Source organism: Apis cerana, linkage group LG15 (assembly GCF_029169275.1).
Source record: "Apis cerana isolate GH-2021 linkage group LG15, AcerK_1.0, whole genome shotgun sequence".
In the NCBI taxonomy this organism is placed as follows: Eukaryota; Metazoa; Arthropoda; class Insecta; order Hymenoptera; family Apidae; genus Apis; species Apis cerana.
Window position 1 is genome coordinate 6,134,076 of NC_083866.1, and position 20,423 is coordinate 6,154,498.

Consider the following 20,423-nt stretch of genomic DNA (forward strand, 5'->3'; position numbering starts at 1 on the left):
CCTCGCTTTCTCCTCTTACTTTTTCCCCCTTTTTCCATTCCGCTTCTTCCTTTTTCGCTCGCTCGCGCGGCCAAAGAATCTCTTTTCGACTCCAATCGATTCCTTTTTTTTAAGCGTCTCGGCTCTACGTAACGTTTCGCGGGGAATTCAAAATGAAAAATGCGCAGAAACGAGGAGAGAAGAAATCCATCGAGACTATCCTTTCGATTCCTGTTCGAAGGATTTTCGCGCCTGAGAGATGACCAATCGATGAAGCGAATTCGATCCTTGCCTTGACTTCCCACCCCCCTTTCCCCCCTTTCGCTTCGATACCCAGTGAAACATCGTCGAGCAACTTTTCCAAGCTTCGAAACGAGGAGATTCGAAAGAAATTTCGAATAACCTGATTCGATCGAAGAGCCTCGGGGATTTAAGGTAAAACCGAATGGAAGTCTGAACATATAGTTCCGTATGGAAACTGTAGACATATGAGAAAAAATTTTGGCTTTGCGTCAAGTATTTGGAGAACGAAGAAACGTTTAGGGTTTTCGCGATAAAAATGGCGCAGGAATGTAAACGGGGATATTTCCTCGAGTAAACACGAGTCGAGGAGAAGGGGGAGGAGAATCGATGCCGTCTGTCCACGTGGGATAAATAACGTTGGAGAATAAAATATCCGACGATTTATCATCCGATCGGAACGAGGCTCGGTCGTTGGAGGGGGAAGGGAAGAATTTGGTGGGCGAAGGAGGCCCGCTGCCAAGCAGATTCTCTTCGGCCGAGGAGTTGTGGTGGGAGGAGAAAGGGGAGGGGAAGGGCTTAATGAAGACGGAACGCTGTTTCGCAGAAGCGTGACAAATTTATCCTTAGGCCACGCTGTTCGTTATCGTGATTAATAATCGTGCAACAATGATCGCGAGCGAGCTAGCAGGGGAAGGAGGCGAGGGATTCTGGACAATTGCCTCGGCAGACGACCGACGTCAGCTCGAGCTCGCGCAGCCTGCTTGCTTACCCGATATTCCTTCCATATGCTCTGTCGGGTCAGCAAACCTTGGGCTTAACGAGAGCGAAAAATCCCGCGGAGAATCGTTCCATTAGAGAAATATTCGCTTTCCTCGAAAGGGGAGGGAAGGGCGCCTAGCGATTTTTGTCAAGGATTACGACTGAAGAATATTGGCTCGACTCTCCGCAACATCTCCGAATTATCCATTTTTAACGAATTTCTTTTTACCAGCTGGATCGAGGTTTGACGTTCAAAGGAATTCCTCTCACCTGGAAATATCTTGCTTCTTTTCTCTAGTTTCTTTTTTAGGGATGCAAAGATGAGAAGTAGAAAATCGCGTTTCATCGAAAGCGTTGTTCTCTCTATTCACGATCAATGGAGATTTGAAATTAAATTGAGGAACGTAAAAACCGTGAATCTGCCTGTCTAAAAAGTTGGCGCAGTCGTTTCAACGGTGGGTGAGTGAGATATTTCGCCCCCTCTTCGCGTTCGAGCTTCTCTTTCCCGTTTGATACGTAAATTTCGCGGCCCGCTGCGCGCCAGGATCGCTATATTTGCATTTAATGGAGTATTTTTTCCGGAGCAGGATCCTGGACCCACGGAGATTGGATCGTCCGCGAAGCCACCACGGCTCATAACCAAGCCAATAAAAATGCAAAGGCTCTAATGCTCGAGTTACAATTAAAAAAAGCGAGCCTTTTCGACAACCTCGACGTCAATTTCCTTTCTTACGAACGAGCTCCTCCTCCTCCTTCTTCGATCTCGTCCAAGCCAAGATTCACCAGGAACCGCAAGGGAACCAGATAACCGCAATTAACAGACCAATCGACTCGATTTCACTTTCCACGCCTTCCCCTCCCTACGCCTATGTACAAAACACGAGGATCCCCGTCAGTTTACAGTTTCCTCTTTGAAGACCTTCGAAAACCTCAGACCCTCCACTCTCGATCCTCTCTGTGCTGTTTCTCAAATTTCCGCCCAACTCCGATCGATATTAATCAGAATTACATTTCTGCTGCCTATCTCTTGATTGGAAATTCGAGAAAAAACTCTTTAGAAACTCTCTCTTCCGAGGAACAAACTATTCCCGATGATTTCTTTTCGAAAGGATACGATCCTCTCTGTTCTGTTTCTCAAATTTCCACCCAACTCCGATCAATAGTGCAATTAATCAGAATTCTTGCCGTCTACCTTTCGATTGGAAAAAAACTTTCCACCAAAGAGGAAACTACTTGGGATGATTTCTTTTCGCAGCCAGGGGATTCCTTTTTTTCGAAAAGAAATACGATCGCGGAACGAGTTCTCGGTTTTTCACGGGAGGCCGAGGCCGAGACACCGGGGATAAAGAAGAGAGGCGAGTGGAGAAGAGGATGGCGGGTGAATGACCCAAGAGGAGGGAATCGGTATTCGCGGCATTCCAGCGAGAACGATGAGGATGACCGAGTGTGGCTCGCTCCCTCGATCATCCTCGAGCTGCTGCACCCCGGGGCAGACAATGAATGAGAAGAGAATTCGCCTCTCCTTTCTTTCTTCCTTCGTGAGTCGCACCAGTCGCCAAGGTCACCGGAAGTCGCTTCAGGAAAATTAACCTGCTTCCCCACCGGAGATCCTAAACTCTGGGAGCACGCGATCCTAGGATTCCTTCGTTCCCTCTTCGACTCTCTTCCACTTCTTTCCAAGTGGAATTCCAAGTGGAAATTTTTTTTCTGCCCTTCTTTTGATTTTAAACACCGGAGATTATTAAAATTTTACGATACTTTGGGAATTTTTGGAAAAATGGCTCGAACTTGTACATTATCTCTTTGTAAAGTTGCAGAGGTCGTAAGAACTTTGTAAAGATCCTAGGAATAGTCTGTATTTATTTGTGCTGAGATGAACGAAGGCGCAAAGAAAATAACGAAACTTCTTCTTCCGATTTCTTGGCCGTTCCGAAATTTCAAACAGCACATGTGCAAAAACAAACGATGAAATCGAATCCTAATCACGGAATTCTGCCGTTTCGAATTCTCCTCTAACAATTTTTCCACTCTTAAATTGTGCGATTCTTAATTATTTATGGGTGTGAAAAATACAATGGCGCGCCGTTGCCGGTTCGAAGCTCGATTATTTCGTCGAGTTGCTCGATGGCGTGAAAGTATCTTTTGATGTTGCGTTAGATCGCGCAATTTCGCCTAGGAGGCCTGCTGCAACAACGGCAGTTGTTGTTTTTAAACCGTTGTGCAAAAGGGTAATTTATGTGGAAGAGATCTGGCTCCGTGTTATCTTTCCGATGTTGTAACGCGTGGCGTGGCTAGCCAGGACTACCAACGAGTATTTATTTTCATCGGAGAGGCGAGATCCGCATAGGGAGAGAGAGCACACACAACGGGTGACCACCACGTGTTACGTTCTGCAGCTGCAGTTCACATGGCCGACGAGAAAGTCACCGTTGCGTTGCATTTGTGGGTAACGCTCCATTATCACGCGATTATTACGTCCTTTCTTTCTTTTCTTCTTCTATATTCTTCACCCTCTTGAAATTCCTCCATCTTTCCAAGATCGTTCAATTTTTTTTAAACAATTGTTTCGGTCTTTCAGATTTCTCTTTCAATCAAGATTCCTAGGGGAAATTAATTTTATCGAACGAGAGTCTTTAGCGATTTATAAATTGTTCGAATTGTTTCCAAATTTTCTGACGCGGTATCCTTAACTCTCTTTATTCTCTACAATTATTGAAATTCCTAGGAGAAATTTTGTTCGCGAATAACGTTTCCATCTTTCCAAAACTGGATCATCTCTTGATTCGAGATGAAATTTCTAGGGGAAATTAATTTTCCCGAATTTTTACAAATAAAAATCGAGTAATTGTTTCCATCCCTTAATCTTAACTTTATTCCCTGCAATTTTTGAAATTCTTAGAAGAAATTTTATTTTGCTCTCCAATGAACATAATATTTCCTCTTCCGGCGTCACAAAAAACTGGATCATCTCCTGATTCGATTCGAATCGTTGAAATTCCCAGAGAATTAATTTTCCTAAATCCACTCCTAGAAGAAATTTTACTTTGCTCGCGAATAACATTTCTTCTTTCAAAAAACTGGATCATCTCCTGATTCGTTGAAATTCCCAGAGAATTAATTTTGCTAAATCCACTCCTAGAAGAAATTTTACTTTGCTCGCGAATAACATTTCTCCTTTCAAAAAACCGGACCATCTCCTGATTCGATTCGAGTCGTTGAAATTCCCAGGGGGAAATTAATTTCGCTTAAATACGCATTCCTCGTGATAACGAAATCGAGCCGTGTTTTCGAAACATCCGATTCCTCGTAATTCCCTCCTCCTTCCCGGGGGAAATTGATTTCTGGCAAGGAAGAAGTCACGCGACGATGCAAATGAGCGCGATGTTTGCGTTCGTTGGCGAGCAATTACTTTCTTCTCTTAAACCGATTAAACGGGCGGAATCGCGAGTGGATTGCGGGGAAACGGGAGGCCGGAACTCATTTCCTCCGGAACACTACCAGCCAAGAATGCGTGCACGATCGTAGCTAACCGTCCATCGGAGCAAGACGAGGATATCGTTACGCCGCCAGGGGATTTAATGAAGCGAGCTCTTTCGGACCAACGTCGTCTCGCTTAAAAAACACGCCGCGCTGTGTTTCGAGTTCAGTTGAGCGCCTCGAGTTAAACATCGGAAGACCTTGCGAAATTTTCTCGAAAAATTTTCAGGGACGAGAAATCCGCTCCTTTTATTTATGATACCGATTATGATACCGACTTTCTCGTGGTACAAAAATTGCTAGAAAGCTAGAAACATTTCCATCATTCCGACATATTTCCATGCATAATACATCAATGCGTAATACGTATTTCCTCGATTATAAGTAAATACTTGCGCGAGTTGAAATTTTCGTCGGAACCATTTTGGAGGAATGGAGATTGAATATAGAAATCTGTTTAGTCTGTTCTGTATCATTATAATGTATACGTGATGTGCGGAAGATGATTTCTCTTAACTCTTTCGCGTGAAATTTCCTATAAAATTCCTCATTTTTTCCAACCACGGTCCGCTCTTCTCTTTTTCACTCTTTCTTTCGATCTCAAAGCAGGATACCTGCTTTTTTTAAATCTCGTTTTAAACGGTTGCGTTAATGGAGGGAAGTCGAGAAGCGGTTCTGGCGGAAGGGAAAAAAGATTGGGGGGCGCGGGGGCGGTCGATTCGCGCGCGAAATTGTGGCAAAAAGCGCGGACGTCGAAAGCTTTGTATGGAAAAGAAGGCGGCTCTGAGAATTTTCCCGCGGCCTGCGCAACGTTGAATCGACTGGGTCGGCCGATTTCAACGTTCGGTTAAATAGCTGCCCATATAAATATAAATAGCCGGCTGTCCTCGATTTCTCGATGAAGCCAGAACCAGCTGGATGCCGAGTGCTACTCGACATTCTCGCAGATGCCTCGCAGTGTATACAACTACTTCGATTCAGTAATCGACGAGGCGAAAAACACGGCCATTCAACCATTTGTCTCTTTCGTGTACTCGACCCGGCCACTCGTCCGGCCAATCTCTTCGATACACGAATCGATACAAAGGAGAACTTTGTGAAAAGAGGTTGGAAATTGTTTGTTTGATCGTTCGTGATGGACCTTTTAACGTTTCGTCAAATTTTACGTTGGATTTAAATCTACGATCGAGAAGCTCTTTGGATAAGAAAAAAATCAATATCAAGAAGCATCTCGATATCTTTCTCAAAGAAAAACTCGATGCTGAACGATTCACGAGGAAAGTTTCGAGAAAAGAACGTTAAGAAGTATTTTCGAACAAGCAACAATTATTAAAGATTCAAAGATTTAACTCGAGAAGAATCTCGAGCGCATCGAGTAGTTATCGAGGACATTCCGATTTTCGTTATCTTCGACGATTTTTCGCGGTAATTCCAGCCGTGAAAGTAGTGAAACTTCAGCTTCGCGACATATCAGGTTGCCTTGCACCGATATTCCGTCCAGCTTCTCGGCCAGTCGGATTGCACAACGCACGGAAACTCGTGCTCGCGAATCTAATTTTATTCGTCGCGCTACGATTTCGACGCGTTACAGGCCTAATGAGCGACGGTAAAGCAAACAGGGAAATTCCAGAGCAGTGTTTACACCGTTGATAAATTACCGACCGGACAACCGAGTCCCGTGATCGTTAACCCGTTATATTAATAATCTTTTTTCATCGCGCGTATCCAAACGTTTGTCGTATGGTAGATATTTCTCAAAGAGGAACGTTTGGGAGTCTAACGATCGAATCGCTTTATTTTTTTTTTATACCATTATTTAATTTTCCACGTTTATTTGGTAAAAATTCAATTCTCTCTCTTGTGGTAACCATGAGATGAGATAAGAATACGTTTAACATAATAATAGAATCTCGATATCTTTCAAATAAATACTTCCAATTTCACCATCAAACACGCTCGTTCAAAGCAAATACCGTTTTAAATTTTCAAAGTATCTCGATAAAACAGAGATTTTGCAATTTTTCCACGATCGATTTTTCAATAATAAACCGATAAACTAGATTCTAATCTTCTCTTCTCGTCGAGTTACCGAACGGTACACAAAATGCATCATCGCGATCGGTTGAAAAGATACGAAATCTAGAAATTCGACGCGAAATTCCGTAATCGTTATCCCACGCGGTTGTTTAAGAATCGTAAAAAAATAAAGGAAAAGGGAAATCGCGCGCGTGGGACGACGATACCGGAAACGTTTCGTTGCCGTCCTCTCTGCCGTCTCTATCGTTCCGATGAATCTGCAAATTCTCCCTCGATGGAACAGGTTCGCGCCTGCATTTCCTCTCGAACGTCGCATCCTTTGACGTAATCATCGTTCGAGTGTTGCTCACATTGGGACATATTGACAAACACGTTTCGATTGAAATCGAAGGTTATGACAGAAGAGGGAGAGAGAGAGAGAGAAAAGGGGAGGTGGTTGCGCAACGTGATGGAGCGAAATTGTAACTGTGAAGGTTGTGAACGAGAGGAGAAAACGATGGCTGGGAAAAAGTTGATCGTAGAAACAAATCGATTTGTTTTAGTCGAGGGAATGTATCGAAAGCTGGCTGTGGCGACGATTATCTTCCTTTGTCTCCTCTAGTCTTCTCTTTTGCCAGTTTCGTCAGGTATTGTGAGGTGAGAATCTTTTTAACGAGGAATTTTTCCATAGGAGTACACGCATATAACTTGGAACAATGTTCTTCCAAGAATTTACAAATTGGGAATCGCTTTTCTATTGCATCTGTTTGCAAAAAAATTGTACAAGGACGAAGCCATTTCTCAAACGATCGACGTATTGTCTAGAATCAATGACGTTTTAAAATTAGAAGAGTCTTTAAGTCGGCTAATTGGAGATGGTCTAATAATAAATTCGTCGTGCGTCGACCGAGCATCTATTAAGCGATACGAAAGTAATTCTACGTTTAAAAGGGAAAAAAAGATCATCTTCTCAAGTCTTTTGTACATCCATTAAATTCCCTTCCTACTTTTGCATCGCTCCGCGTACAATTTTATACGATTATACTCGACGCGCAATGAACACAGATGAAAGATTTTTTTTCTCTCAATTGCGTCATCGTGCGATCCGAGAGGAGCACAAGTCGATCGAAACGCGTCCACTCTTTGCGAATCGATCGACGAGGACCGTAACGGCAAAACGACGAATCGTGTATCGCGGCGTGGAATCTGTTTGGAAGACGACGAAAGAACGCGCGATCGACACTCCAATTAAATCAGTCGCCACTCCTCCCCTCCTTCCCTCCCGCCATTCCTTTATCCCGTTTCTTCCGTTTGAAATTCACACCCGCCACGATTCCGTTAGAGAAGAAGATTCCCCGGATACCGTTGCACTTTTCAATAGATCGAGTAATAAGCTGTAACGAAATCAACGCTCCAATTAGACGAGCAATTACGGTGTTCAACGTTTAGTTGCGGCGTAGAATTCGTTATTTATTTTCCCCAGTTTGAAGCCGGTACATTTTCTCGTCGTGCGTATAAATATTCCACGCGTTCCACCATTAACTCGATATCCGTTGCTTCCAATTTCGATTCTTCGGGCGACCCACTTTGTCCGAGAAATTTGATGAAATCGTTTTCTAAGTTAATATCGATCGAACGAGATATAATTTTCCTCTTTCGAGAAATTCTGGAAATTTCAGATCAAGACGAGTCGAAGAAATTGTTCGGCGAAACGAGAAAACAGGAGTCGGTGAGACATCTAGCGGGGATCGCCGAAACTGCGGCCAGATCCGCGCGATACGAATTAGAAGATGTATCGAGGCGTCTGTCCCGACGATATAGATTGGCTCGTTTGTGGGAAGAAAAGTTTCTGCAGGAAGTGGAAACGATACACCGGTGGTGCTTTACTCGGCTGCAACCCGCGGGGTTATCGTCGATAACACTCGGCGGTGACCCACCAGCTCGATAATTTCCCGCCACACACCGCCGACCAACCCGTTTCCGTGAAATCTCAATCGTTCACGCTCAAAATTGATTTATTCCCCTTTGTTCGAAGGGAATGGATCGAGATCTGGGTCGAGCCCGTGCTTTTTACGACCTGGCCGCTCGCCGCTTTCGATTCGTGGCCTCCCTTAATGGCGCATTTGCACACCGAAGGGTGTTCCACTGTGAGAATTTACAAAGACACAAGTCGTTTAACCGTTTAACCAAGCAGACGTTAATGCAAACGATCGAAACAATTCAATATTTTCCGTTTAACGCTTGCGTAACGAACTTAATCGTCTCGCAGACCGATCGTAAATCAACAGTGCGAACGAACTTCGATCTCCAATTATGAACGTGTACGCTTTCGTGTACAACGATTTCATGCCCATTTTCCCAACAACAAACATTCTCATCTTTCTAGAACGGTTTCCCCAACACTTTTACTACCGTATTTCTACTATACGATCCGTTGCATTTCTTTTCTAAATCGAATCGAATCGTTTAGAAGAAGATGATCGGAAAGAAAAGATTTTCACCGGCGATTCCATCGACCTTTCGCAACCGGCATATGGAACGCAAGTACGTGAATACCTCGACCGGAAGTTGCTCGTTTCCTCCGCTCTGACCTTTAACTTTTAATTCTCCTTATTTTCGCGGTCAACAGGATCGTGTCATGGCGTTCGAACACGCTGGTAAATTCGTCATTGGCCGTCAGGAAGCTGCATCGATCGAGATTCCCACGGGACGAAACGAGCAACTTCGAATAAATACGAATCGAGAACAGATTTCAACCGATATTATAAATTAAAAATTGTCGATAATCCTGAGGGGATCGAAAGCGACGCGGATTCCTGGGAAAGAGAAGACGTCTTAGCTGCGAGATTAATTGAGAGGCTCGAGGAGAACAATCGTTGTTGGATGAATATCGTGATTGTTGAGCGGAGCCACGGCCGCGGAAAATGATACTCCTCGGGTAATGAGACGAGCCGTGGAGTCGTTTGGTTGGTATCTTTCGATGCGTCTTGGAGGAAGAGGAAACTCGATCGTCCGTATTTACCAGTATTTTTTCCTATTTTCTTTTTTTTTTTCCAAATCATTTATTTACATAATTGTTCAGACTCTCTCTCTCTCCCTTAAATGTATTCTTCCTTTTATTTCGCGTAATAAGAAACGTGTGGTATAGGAGAAAACTCGTGGGATGAATTTTTAATATTGTGCAACGCAAAAAAAAAAAAAAGAAAGAAGAAAGAAATTATCAAACATCTTTGAATTCGAAGATTCATAAAAGCAGAACGAGCAGAGGCCCGCGTATCGGGAAAGGAAAATGCTAGCGTGGAAAAGAATTTCTATCGGGGCAACGGCTCGTGAAATTCCATTAACGAACCTCTCCTCCATTGAATTAACGTGTTATCTTGCCGAAGTATCGCGTTGATTATTCGCTTGGACCAGCATTCTTCGAGCCTTCTTCCGCGGTCTCGTAATCGCATGATGGAGCACGCGCGCGCGTGCATACGTATGCGCAACGGATCCTCTCCGAGAGCCACGTACGCTCTATCGAAACGGAGGAATCGGGCGGCCGTGAACGAGGCAACGATCTGGTGAATCGAGCCGAGGAATGCCGAGGGGGCATTACTCGATTCGAGAGTGTCGCTTCTCCGCGAGAAAAAGAGAAAAAAGAAACTTACGTCCCCCCTTTTCTTCTTTCGCATCACGCGTGGAACGCGATCGATCGAACGAAACCGTTCAAAAGAGCTCTTTGTGAGCCCTGAATGCGATCTCGATCGATCTCTTCGACTTTTTTCCTTTCTTTTTTCCATGTTTAAAAATACACGTACTATAAATCGCGCGGTGATAAGCGGCGTGGAATGGATTCATAATGCGCGCACTGTTTTTTCGAACTCGGTTTATTTCTTTTTGATTCGAAGAGAGCAGCGCCCGGAATTTTCCAAATCTAATAACGTCTCTCTCTCTCTCTCTCGGACAGAAGCCAAGCCCGCTGTACTTGGAAAAATATTATTCCGGTCACGGTATCGGCCTCGTCCGTTCATCGATTGTCCGTCGACGTTTTATTATTTGGTACTTAAAATTCTTCTCTGGAATAATGGGTTTCTTAAAGACGTTAATTACACACTCGGTCAGTGTATGCGATTACGCGCTCGCGAGAGAATTTTCCTTGGTTAAAATGCGCTTTCTAATTGCCGCGATATATCGACGCAAATTCTGTACCTCCAAAGTCTTTCCACACTTATCCTATCCCCAAACCTCGCCATGTAATTTATAATCTATGTTGCTGTCCCAACCGATTTCGATTTCGATCCCTTATACACGAGATTATTCGAAACCGTTCTCTAAAATCGAAGATCGCGCAACTATCGAGCACGGACAATGGGAGGAAAGAGGGTTTCTACTGCGGTTTTCCAGATCGAAATTAAATGCCTGTTCGCCAAGTGGTTAATGGGTTAAAGCGTGGCCCGTACTCAGCTCGGCTCGGCCTCACTCGGTTTCCGTGTGCCTAAATTTAAGCGCGCCGGGAGATGTAATAACTGTGCACGGTGCGCGCCGTTTTACGGTATCCTCTATCCGGGATTCCGAATAAGAAGCGACGCAACCGGCCTGTTACGCGGCTTTGAACCGATGCCAGCTACCTTTCTGCGATTCCTCGAACGCGCCAAGGTGCGACCCGCGCCGTGGAGGAACGTTCCCCGGGCTTCCGAGTGCGTAACACTCCCGTTTTCTCTTCTCCATCCGTCGTGGAATTCGTGTCCCTGACCAGGGATTCCTGCCGATTTCTCTCCCTCTCTCTCTCTCTACGGTGTTGACGACGTCGTACGCGATTACAAGAGATCGTATGCAATTATTTTTCCAAGCCTCGGGAGAGAATCGACGAGGTTGGCTTCCTTTTGCGAGAAGAGAAGAGTTCCACATTCGAAATCCGGCTTAATCCTTTCATTCTGGCTTTCACTGGGTGTATATCCAGCCGTTTCGAGTGTCTGAAATTATACCCCGGGACGGAAGATTGCTTGTAAAATCGAATAGAAATTGAGACCGTCCGGTTCTAGGATTCTTCTTCTAGGAAAGGATAGAAAGTTGGACGAATATACGTATATTCTCTCGCGTCGATTCTGGATTCTGCAAGGTTTTTCTCCAAAGTATCTTTTCGTCTTCGAATTAAAATTTTTGGATTATACAGTTACTCGAATTCCAATGATTGGGACGCACGAGAAGAGAAAATGAAAAATTCGAGAAATTTTTCCTATCAATCGTTCGACTTAAATCCTCGGAACGTCAACCATCCCCGACGATTTTCTCGATACTCGTTCCGAGGAACCGAATTTTCCATAGTTTGTTATCTTTTCTCTAATTTTAGCTTTTTCTTTCAAGTACAAAAATCGCCCGATTGAATCTGGTTGCCGAGCGGCGTTCAGACAGCGCACAGCGATCAAGTTTCGCTACGCCGATCGTCGAAACGAGGATGGAAAATTTAATCAACCGCAGAGCTCATTCCTCTCCTATCGAAATTCTTTTTGGTCGGCGAAGAAAGCGACGGATCGCCTACGATGCGTCAGGATCGAGCCCCGTTCAAGGCTACCGAGGCTTCTTCTAACTTCGCGTGTTTACCGACGTCAATACCAAGCCGTGCTCGCGAGCAAGCAGACTTCGCCACTTGGCCGGGTGAAATTCGAGGAGAGGAGATCGCGAACGGGTTATTCACGATGAATGATCACGCGCCAATGCGACTTATTGCCGGAGGATCCGATGGACCAACCGAGATACAAAAACCGGCTAATCCTTTCCATTCGTTAACGATCCTCCCAACGAGAATTAATTTATTTCTCTCCTCTCTCGATCCCATTATTTTCCAATTTGTGCGACCAACCAAATCTCTCGTTTACAAAAACCAAAGGATAATCCTTTCGACTCTTTCAACGAGAGAATCGATGTTATTCTCTTTCAGTCATCGTTCAATTTGCTCGAACGAGATCTCTCATAATTCGATGATTTCGTCGAGGATTTCCATAAACGTTCGAAAGAAACTTTTTAGCTGGAGGGCCACGTCACCGTTTTCCGGCTGGTCGCTTCGATGCATTCTGCGGAATGTTCGCGTGACTCACGACGAATACTAGTTGGGCTTCTGGTAGGCCGATTTGGAGCTCGGATTCTCTATACCTCGAAATCGAAGGTTACGTCGTACTTTTTTCAATTATTTTCAATATTGCGTCGCGGTTTATTCCAGACTTTCCACTCAAACGTGACCAACGTCTCGAAATCCATTCTTCTATATCCCGTTTCATCGTCGTGTCAAGCCCGCGCTATGCTTAAAGTCGGTTTCAACGCGAGTATCCGTTGTCGCGCCCAAATCTGAACACGTTCGGATGATTCACGCGTGGACAGGGCACAAATTGTCGAAACGTTTTAAATTAGCCGCTCGAGGAAAAAGAAGAAAAAGAAAAAAAAAAGGCCACCAAGTGTCTCTCCTTATGAATAATGCAGCATCCATGAATCTCCTCTCGGCTAATAGGTGATCCCCTCGGCCAGCAGCCGCCTTTCTACTCCCCGAGAGGCCGAGTGTCGTGACGAGAAACCGTATCTTCCTTCGATTTTATCTTTGCGCTGAATCTTTTCACGCGAACACACGCTCTCGATCTATGCGGGCATGCAAAACGGAGGAGGAGGAGGGGGCAGGCATCCCGTCGCTCCGATCCACGCAGGAAGAATTCATTTCTCGTTAACGAAATAAGATTTCAGTGGCCACCTCCTGTGCCACCTTCTCGCGCCACTTTTCCTTTTAGATACCAGGCGAAGAAAGTGAGGGGGATGTGCCTTTCATGAAACGTTCTCTTTCATAAATATAAATATTTTTGAAGTTTCAGTGCAAATTTCACACGAATTGTACACGCGATATACTTCGAACGGCGGATGCAATTGGAAATAAATTCTTTTCTCGAAATAATATCTTTTCGAGAAATTTGACGATTAGAGTTATGCATAAATTATTAACCCCCCCGAACGTGAACTTTTGATTTGTTGACGGCGAGCAGCGTAAATTTGTCAGCTAACATTGAATTATACACCTATAAATTTTTCTATAGTTGAAAGAAGACTTATAAGCGTTTGGCGAAGCTCTACGCGGGCAACTGTTTACGACGGGGATCGAAAACCGAATTCCTCCGTGTCGGAATTGTAAACTTAGAACTGGCCTTAGAGAAGGCAAGGAGAATGGAAACTCCGCCGCAGAATTCCTATCCTCTATCTCGAGGCGAACACGGTTACCGAAATTTTACGATCGCCTCTATAAAGTGCGCGGATCTCTCGAGAAACGCGATGACAGAAATTGGACCTGTCTCTTCTGTTTCGGAACGCGGCAAAGCCGAGAATAGATCGCCGAGGCACGGTTCTGCTCGGTTGCCCACCACAGGCGTATCGGTTGTTACGCGTATTGTCTCTTCTCCCATTATTCTTGTTCGCGAGTTTACACGTTGACCGTTCTGGAGAAGCAAAGGTGCTTCGTGCTTGGATATTTTAAGATCGAGATAAATCTCGAGCAATGCGGTGCGGCAGCCATCATGTTATGAAACCGCACTTAGAATTTGATTAATCTGAAATTTAATTTTCTTCTCCATTAGTTCTCCTTGGTTAGATCGTCGCAAATGAAACGAAACGTTAATTATTTAAAATTGTGTTACGTTCAATTTTTCAATCTGTATAAAAAGATACTCGAATTTCATGTCGAAATATATTCCTTACGACTTATTCGAACAGATGTCGATAACAAGGATATTCAAGAATCACTCGATAAGGGAACGTTAATTATTAAACTTTGACTAAATTGTCCATCCATTGAAGAGGATATTTACCAAGATTTACGATCCTCGAACGGATAAAATTTGAGACAAGGACAAAGATATCCAAGAGCTGGTGAACGCAGTTTCAGGATTTCGTTGACTCAGCGCGAAATACTTCCCTTTTGACGAGAACCATTCGACCCGCCGAAATATATACGGGGTGAGTCACAGTATGCACGTGAGTACAGGTGCCCTCTCTCCTCGAACGAATATATCGAGCGAACCTTTGGTGGCCTGATGCACCAGGGTAAAATAGATCGACTGCCAACCGGAAGAGACCTTACGCGCTCCATTTGGAACGCGTTATTCACGCGTTTTAAAATAAAACCCTCCCTCTCCGTCTTTACTTTTTTCCTCCACCCCCACCTCCTTTTCTTTTCCTCTTTTTCTTTCAAAACTGACCTCGTTAAAAACGTTACACACACGTGTATACGAGAAATAGAGAACGAGTTCACCAGTTTCGCGCAGTTTAAGGTATCCAGACGGTATGTGGGCGGCTCAGAAGCCGTACGACTCGTCTAATGACGTTAAGGGATATCCTCGTTTCGCCACCTAACAATATTGGATTCGACGCGTACGGTCCTCTGTTTCTGCCAACTATCCTATCGCCTGTCTAAACCTGTCCTATGCAACGTTTAAGTTTCGATTCGATTTACGCAAAGGGAATCCTCACAAATCTTGATGAGAGAGAGAACTCGGATATTTCATTCCAAAAGTGAATATTTCGACGGGATGATAACGAGGATAGGATAAAGTAAAGTAATAAAAAAACGACGATTGGTTCGTGTCGTAAACATGTGCCGTTCGATGTGATTCATTTATCGAGACAGATTAAATCATAATGTAACGTTCGTCGCGAGAATTCAACGCTCGTGACTTAAAAAACAGGAAGTCGGTCTTGGTATACCAATTGAAGTTCTTCTCTTCGCTACGTTGGCGTCACTCGCTACTTGATTCTCGACTCTGCCATTGTGCTCGTTTAAAATGTTTAATATCTCGCCACAGATAGCGAATTTCCCTCCCTTCCCTCGTTCCGCTAAATGAAAAAAAAAACTTCTCTTTCTCTGATAAGAATTTCAATTCGAGTGTCTCGAAGCGATAATTTTTATTTATCTCTGATTCATTACGTAGAGATCGATAATCGTAATTGTTAATTTACAGTTAAAATTAATAATTGCGATTTTTATCTCCATATTTATATAATAGGCTAACCTATTAAACGCGTGTCTCATTGTAACATTGTTGCGCCAGTCTAACTGTGCAATTCCGTTTAACGAATAATCGAGATCGAATAAACGGGTCACAAAAGGCGCATGGCGAGTCTCTCAGGCCTGGAGCATGCAGCTCCAATAAGCCATCGAAGAAAAGATCGAGCTGCCCTGGCTGCCTGACTAATCTGAATGCTATTCCAACGAATATTTCGCGTACTACATTCGTGTGTGAAACTTCTCGGGGCGAAGATTTTTCCGCGGTTTCGAAGTTGGTGGAAAGTCAAGATGCCACTGTTTGACACACAGTTTTCAGTGGCATCGACGAATGTTAACGAAACATCGGCTAACCATCCTCCACAGACAGAGTAAACAAAGTACACCCAAGAAAGTTGTAGGTGCGAAATTCTCGCCACGAGTCTCTCCTCGAATCGTGTTAACAGGAGGCTGGAAATAGCCTCCATTCCATTCGTGAAACGATCACTGTTACGTTACAACATCGTCCATCTCATCCTCAATTTCGAAATGTAATTCATGGATAATTTACAATCGAGATCATCGATGATCGAAGAGTTTCATATGTAGAAACCGGAAGATATTAATCAACTACGACGCAAAATAACTGCTCTTTCCAATTGTAAATATCTTTGTGTTTGGTAAGGAAAAAGGGGGAAAAAATCAAATCGTCGATTCTAGCCGCCCCCTCAAAATTCAAATCTTCTTTGATCTTTGTCATCTATTGGATCGTTGAAACGAGAGAAAATCAAAGTCAAAGTGAAGTAAATCTGACTTTATTGGAGTAGAATTCATTTCCTGATTCTTTTTATTTGTTCTAATAAATAAAATAATAAAGCATTTAATATTTTAATATCATAATTTCCTTTTGTCTTCGAAAAACTTGTTCTAGATGAAGCGTAGAAGAAAACGAAATTCGTGTTTCCGGCGAAGAATATGCTCTGCATCTTCGTCCACGGAAGGTCTAATGGCGGACAGAGATAAGCGAAGACGAGATACTACTTGGCTACCACTACTCGGCGACCACCAAACCACAAATTCCTCCTAGCTTTCGTTTTCGTTGACACGAGACACAATACTGTATTTCTGCCACTTTCAGGGAAACCTGTTCCAACCAACGATATACTTTTATAAATTTGTCCCTTCGTTTAGATTTCGCTTCCAGGAACACAGGCCGATTAATCTAACCTAACATCGCCGCCATTTCTCCGCTTATTAATGGTCCGCTTTCGTCTAAAATAGTCGGTAACGAAGTTTCTTTCGGAAGAATTTCGCGAACAGTTTTGTATCTAAGGTCAAGCGTGATAAAAATGCGCAGTGCATGTGGGCAGCCGAGTCTCTGGTGGAAAATAGTCCATTTCAAATACCGATAAGTGTTAATAATTTTGCATCGTTCGTTTTTTTTTTTTTACTCATTATTGGAGAAACGTATAATTTAATTTCTTGTTCTTGTCCTTTACGATGTGTTCCAAGATTAATAAAATCATTGAGTTTACCTCGAAAACTTGTACTACATACATAAGTTTCAGGCTTGGAACAAACTATAAAAATGCTTGCGATAAGAATCGCCAAATATTCCTGGCACCCTTTTCGTGCATTTTCCAGACAACAATATCCTCCGATTCGTTGCTGGACTCGTATATCTGGAACGAGATCTTGATCGACCGCTTCCAATCCTCCTTTTCTGGCTGTCAATAATGTAGGCTAGTAGGTTCTCCAAGGATTTACTAGAGAAGAATCCGTCCTCTCTCTGTACGAGGCATCTTATCGAGAGGCGATCAGCCGTGTCGGATGAAGCGTAAACCTTTGACGAGATAATTTGCATAAATCTTTGATATCGAGACAAAGGATCGACAGTGGGAAGAAACTCGCGGAAGAGTACCACTCGCTCGTCACTTTCTCCGCTCGAAGCATCATCTATTTCTGCGTGTAGTATCCCCCTCCCTCCCTGATGACGAACGACGATTAAAAAGATAATTGCGACGTAGGAACGTGCATCGATAGCACGGGGCATAGATTTATCTCGTTCCTCGAAACGGCGATAGCTAACAACAAACGCGTGATTTTCACCTTTGGGACAACAACGTTCGATGGAATAGTACTGGATCGAACGTTATTACGAAAGTGGCTGGTGAATTGAAACTAGAAAATACGAGATAAAAGCCGATAATGCGAGAAATCGCGTCTCCGTTCCCCTAAACTAAAATTACACGCGCGATTATTTTATTTTAAATTTATTATCTCTTTATCTCGTCGAATAAAGTATTGCAAATTTATTTGTTTCGAATATTTTCGATTAAGAAGAAAGAGAAACGCTCGATCGGACGTAATATCGAGTTCCCGAGGAACGATTGAAAAAGCTGACTAACTCGACATATTCGGAGAGAATAATTACGACTCGCGGCACTCTTCCAGCCATTTCGTCGAGCGTAATTTAAATGGTCTCGCGCGTGCGTGTGGGCGGTCACACATTAATGCCTCCATGGCAAATTGCACGGAAGAAAATAAAGAGAAGAGAGAAGGGAAAAATCTGGAAAAAGGAGACTAGCGTATTAATTTATTAAGCGTCAACACCCATGCACGTTTCCTCCTCGTGGAAAATTTCTTATTTATTTCTTCGAGGGAATCGTTGTCGATTTTTATCTCGCCTCTTCCCAGCCGGGTATAGATCGTTTCGAGGAGAAAAAAATCGCTCTCCTCGCGAGTAATTGGATACACGAATCGCGGGAATCGAGGTAGATCTTGTTGTTGTTGCGCTCCACCTTCAACATGTGTGTCTGACCTTTTCCGCAAATGTGAACGCTCCGCTCTGAACGAGGAGGAGGAAAAGAAGTTCTATAACGTATCGGCTGACTTTCCTGCCACGATTTTATTTCCATTCCCATCGATATATTAAGTCTAAGTAGCCGTTTACCTCGGCTTTCGAGTTATATACTCGTACGCGTTTCATGGGTTAAGTCTGGGCCACGCCCATACGGTATCCTCTTACATCCTCCGGTATCGATCATTAGTAATATTATTATTTTCCACCAAGAAAATTTTTCTATTTTCTCCCTTCTCTTCGAACTCGTAGTATTTTTTTCCTCCTCTTTTCTTTTTTTAAAAGGATACATAAACACATTCGAGAGAAATATATAGAAACTATAATAATTATTTAACGGTAAACAGTTTTATTAAATTATTATTATTAAATTATCGATGTTCATTTGCGAATTCTCTTAACTTTTGCTCTCAGCTCGTTAAAATTCTCGAATACATTCTAGAAAATTATCTTGATTATTTTTCTCGTCACCAATTTTAACTCGAACAAGTTCCATTCGATGGAAACACGAGGTGTGACTCAAAGAGGAATTTGACGATTTCTCTTTCCTCTCTTGCCTTCGTATTATGCACCAAGTTGGCACAATACGACACATACGTGACAATTTCTCGCTTTTTTTTTCTCTTCTCTAGAAGGTTTCAGCGTGTTTCCGCCGCTATCTGGCACGGATGTAACAAACCGCGTTGATAAACCTTCGTCATCGTTCGCCGATTCCGCGAGAATGTTTCGTAATCTGTGATGATTCGATCGTAATCCTTGAACTTTGTTCCGGAAACTTGGTTATTGATTATCATCAGCGAAATTGAAATTCAACGATACGACGACAATTGGAGTCAGGACCGGGACTGGCCGATTTCCAAAATAAAATTTGTGTCAGAAATTCTCTGTCTCGACAATATAATCCGAATAAGCGAGACTGCGGATATATTTACATTTATGCAAATATATCGAGTAAAAAAATCCATGGAACGCAAAAAGAGACGAATATAAATCTCTATTTGAGTTGTTTCTAACGTTTCCTTTAATCGTTCACAAAAATCAAGAATCTATGGGATTCACGATTGACGATTATTATAATCCGAGTTGGCAAATTTATCACCAATGAAGACGTCTTTATATAGCGAGCGATGCCACTGCCAAAAACCTACGTGCCTTGGATTTCGCTCAAAAAAAAAAAAAAATAAAGATAAAGAATATACCACCGTATCCATTTTCCAAATCCAAAGTCCTCCATTGAGATTACACGCGTGGAACAAAAGACGATTGGAACGATTCTTATCCCTATGAAAGGGAAAGTGTATCGTGGCGGTAGCCTTTTACTCGAATCACCAGGTCCCTTCTTCCCGATCCGTTCGACTCGTACACTTTCACGAGTGGAAGAGTGACGGCCAATGCTCACCAATAGTCCCAGGCATTGTTACCTGCGGCTTTTTATCAGTCCGCTGTTGGTTTCACCCGTTGGCCTCTGCCCGCTCTATTTTCATGCCGATGATTCATGCCGGCCCGCGTTCGTCATGCACGACACGATGCATTTTTATTTCCATTTCGCGACGCAAGACCTGGCTCCGCTTTCGATGATTCGCTCCTCGAAAGTGATTCAATATTCGCGAAACGTCGCCGCGCAGAGGAGCCGCTCCATCGTATTACTCAAATATTACTCCTCCTTTCTTCCTCTTCTTCCAATGAAGGACGCTTCTATGGGGGGGAAACGGGGCTCTGGGATCTTTTCGATTTTTTCCCCCTCTTTTCTGTTCTTCAGTTTTGTTCTTCTTCGTTGGATCGATTTCTTTTGCGGAACGGCCAGGCCGTGCTTTTTCTTCTTCGCTCCTAATTCTTAATATAAAACCGAGCGACGAATCATATGTGCAAGAGAAATTGCAATAACAGCAGCGGGTTTGATCTGTGATGAGTAGGATTCATAGATGATTCGTACCGTTTCCTTGCAATCATCCTTACGGTTTATTTGCAATTAAGATCGGAAATAATCCGAGATAATGGCTCGATCGGATCTTATTATCCCTTTCACGGTTCTGGGATCCGTTTTTCCTCGACACGCGATATTGAATATCCCATCTATGTTATATGATCGGCGCGAAT

General features: G+C 43.4%; 1 protein-coding gene across 3 annotated transcripts in view; it reads right to left on the bottom strand.

Moving 5' to 3' along the window:
- The window catches only part of LOC107996281 (xin actin-binding repeat-containing protein 2), a 61,343-nt gene that overhangs the window by 35,171 nt on the left and 5,749 nt on the right, over nt 1-20,423 (bottom strand). Inside the window, exon 1 of one of the 3 annotated variants that reach the window (XM_062085774.1) lies at nt 11,085-11,199. The exons of the other annotated variants lie outside the window; for them this stretch is intronic. Within the exon in view, the coding sequence (XP_061941758.1) occupies nt 11,085-11,184 (100 nt within the window). The 5' untranslated portion in view covers nt 11,185-11,199. Of the gene's footprint in view, nt 1-11,084; nt 11,200-20,423 lie in introns of those variants that run through there. 3 annotated transcript variants of the gene reach the window in all.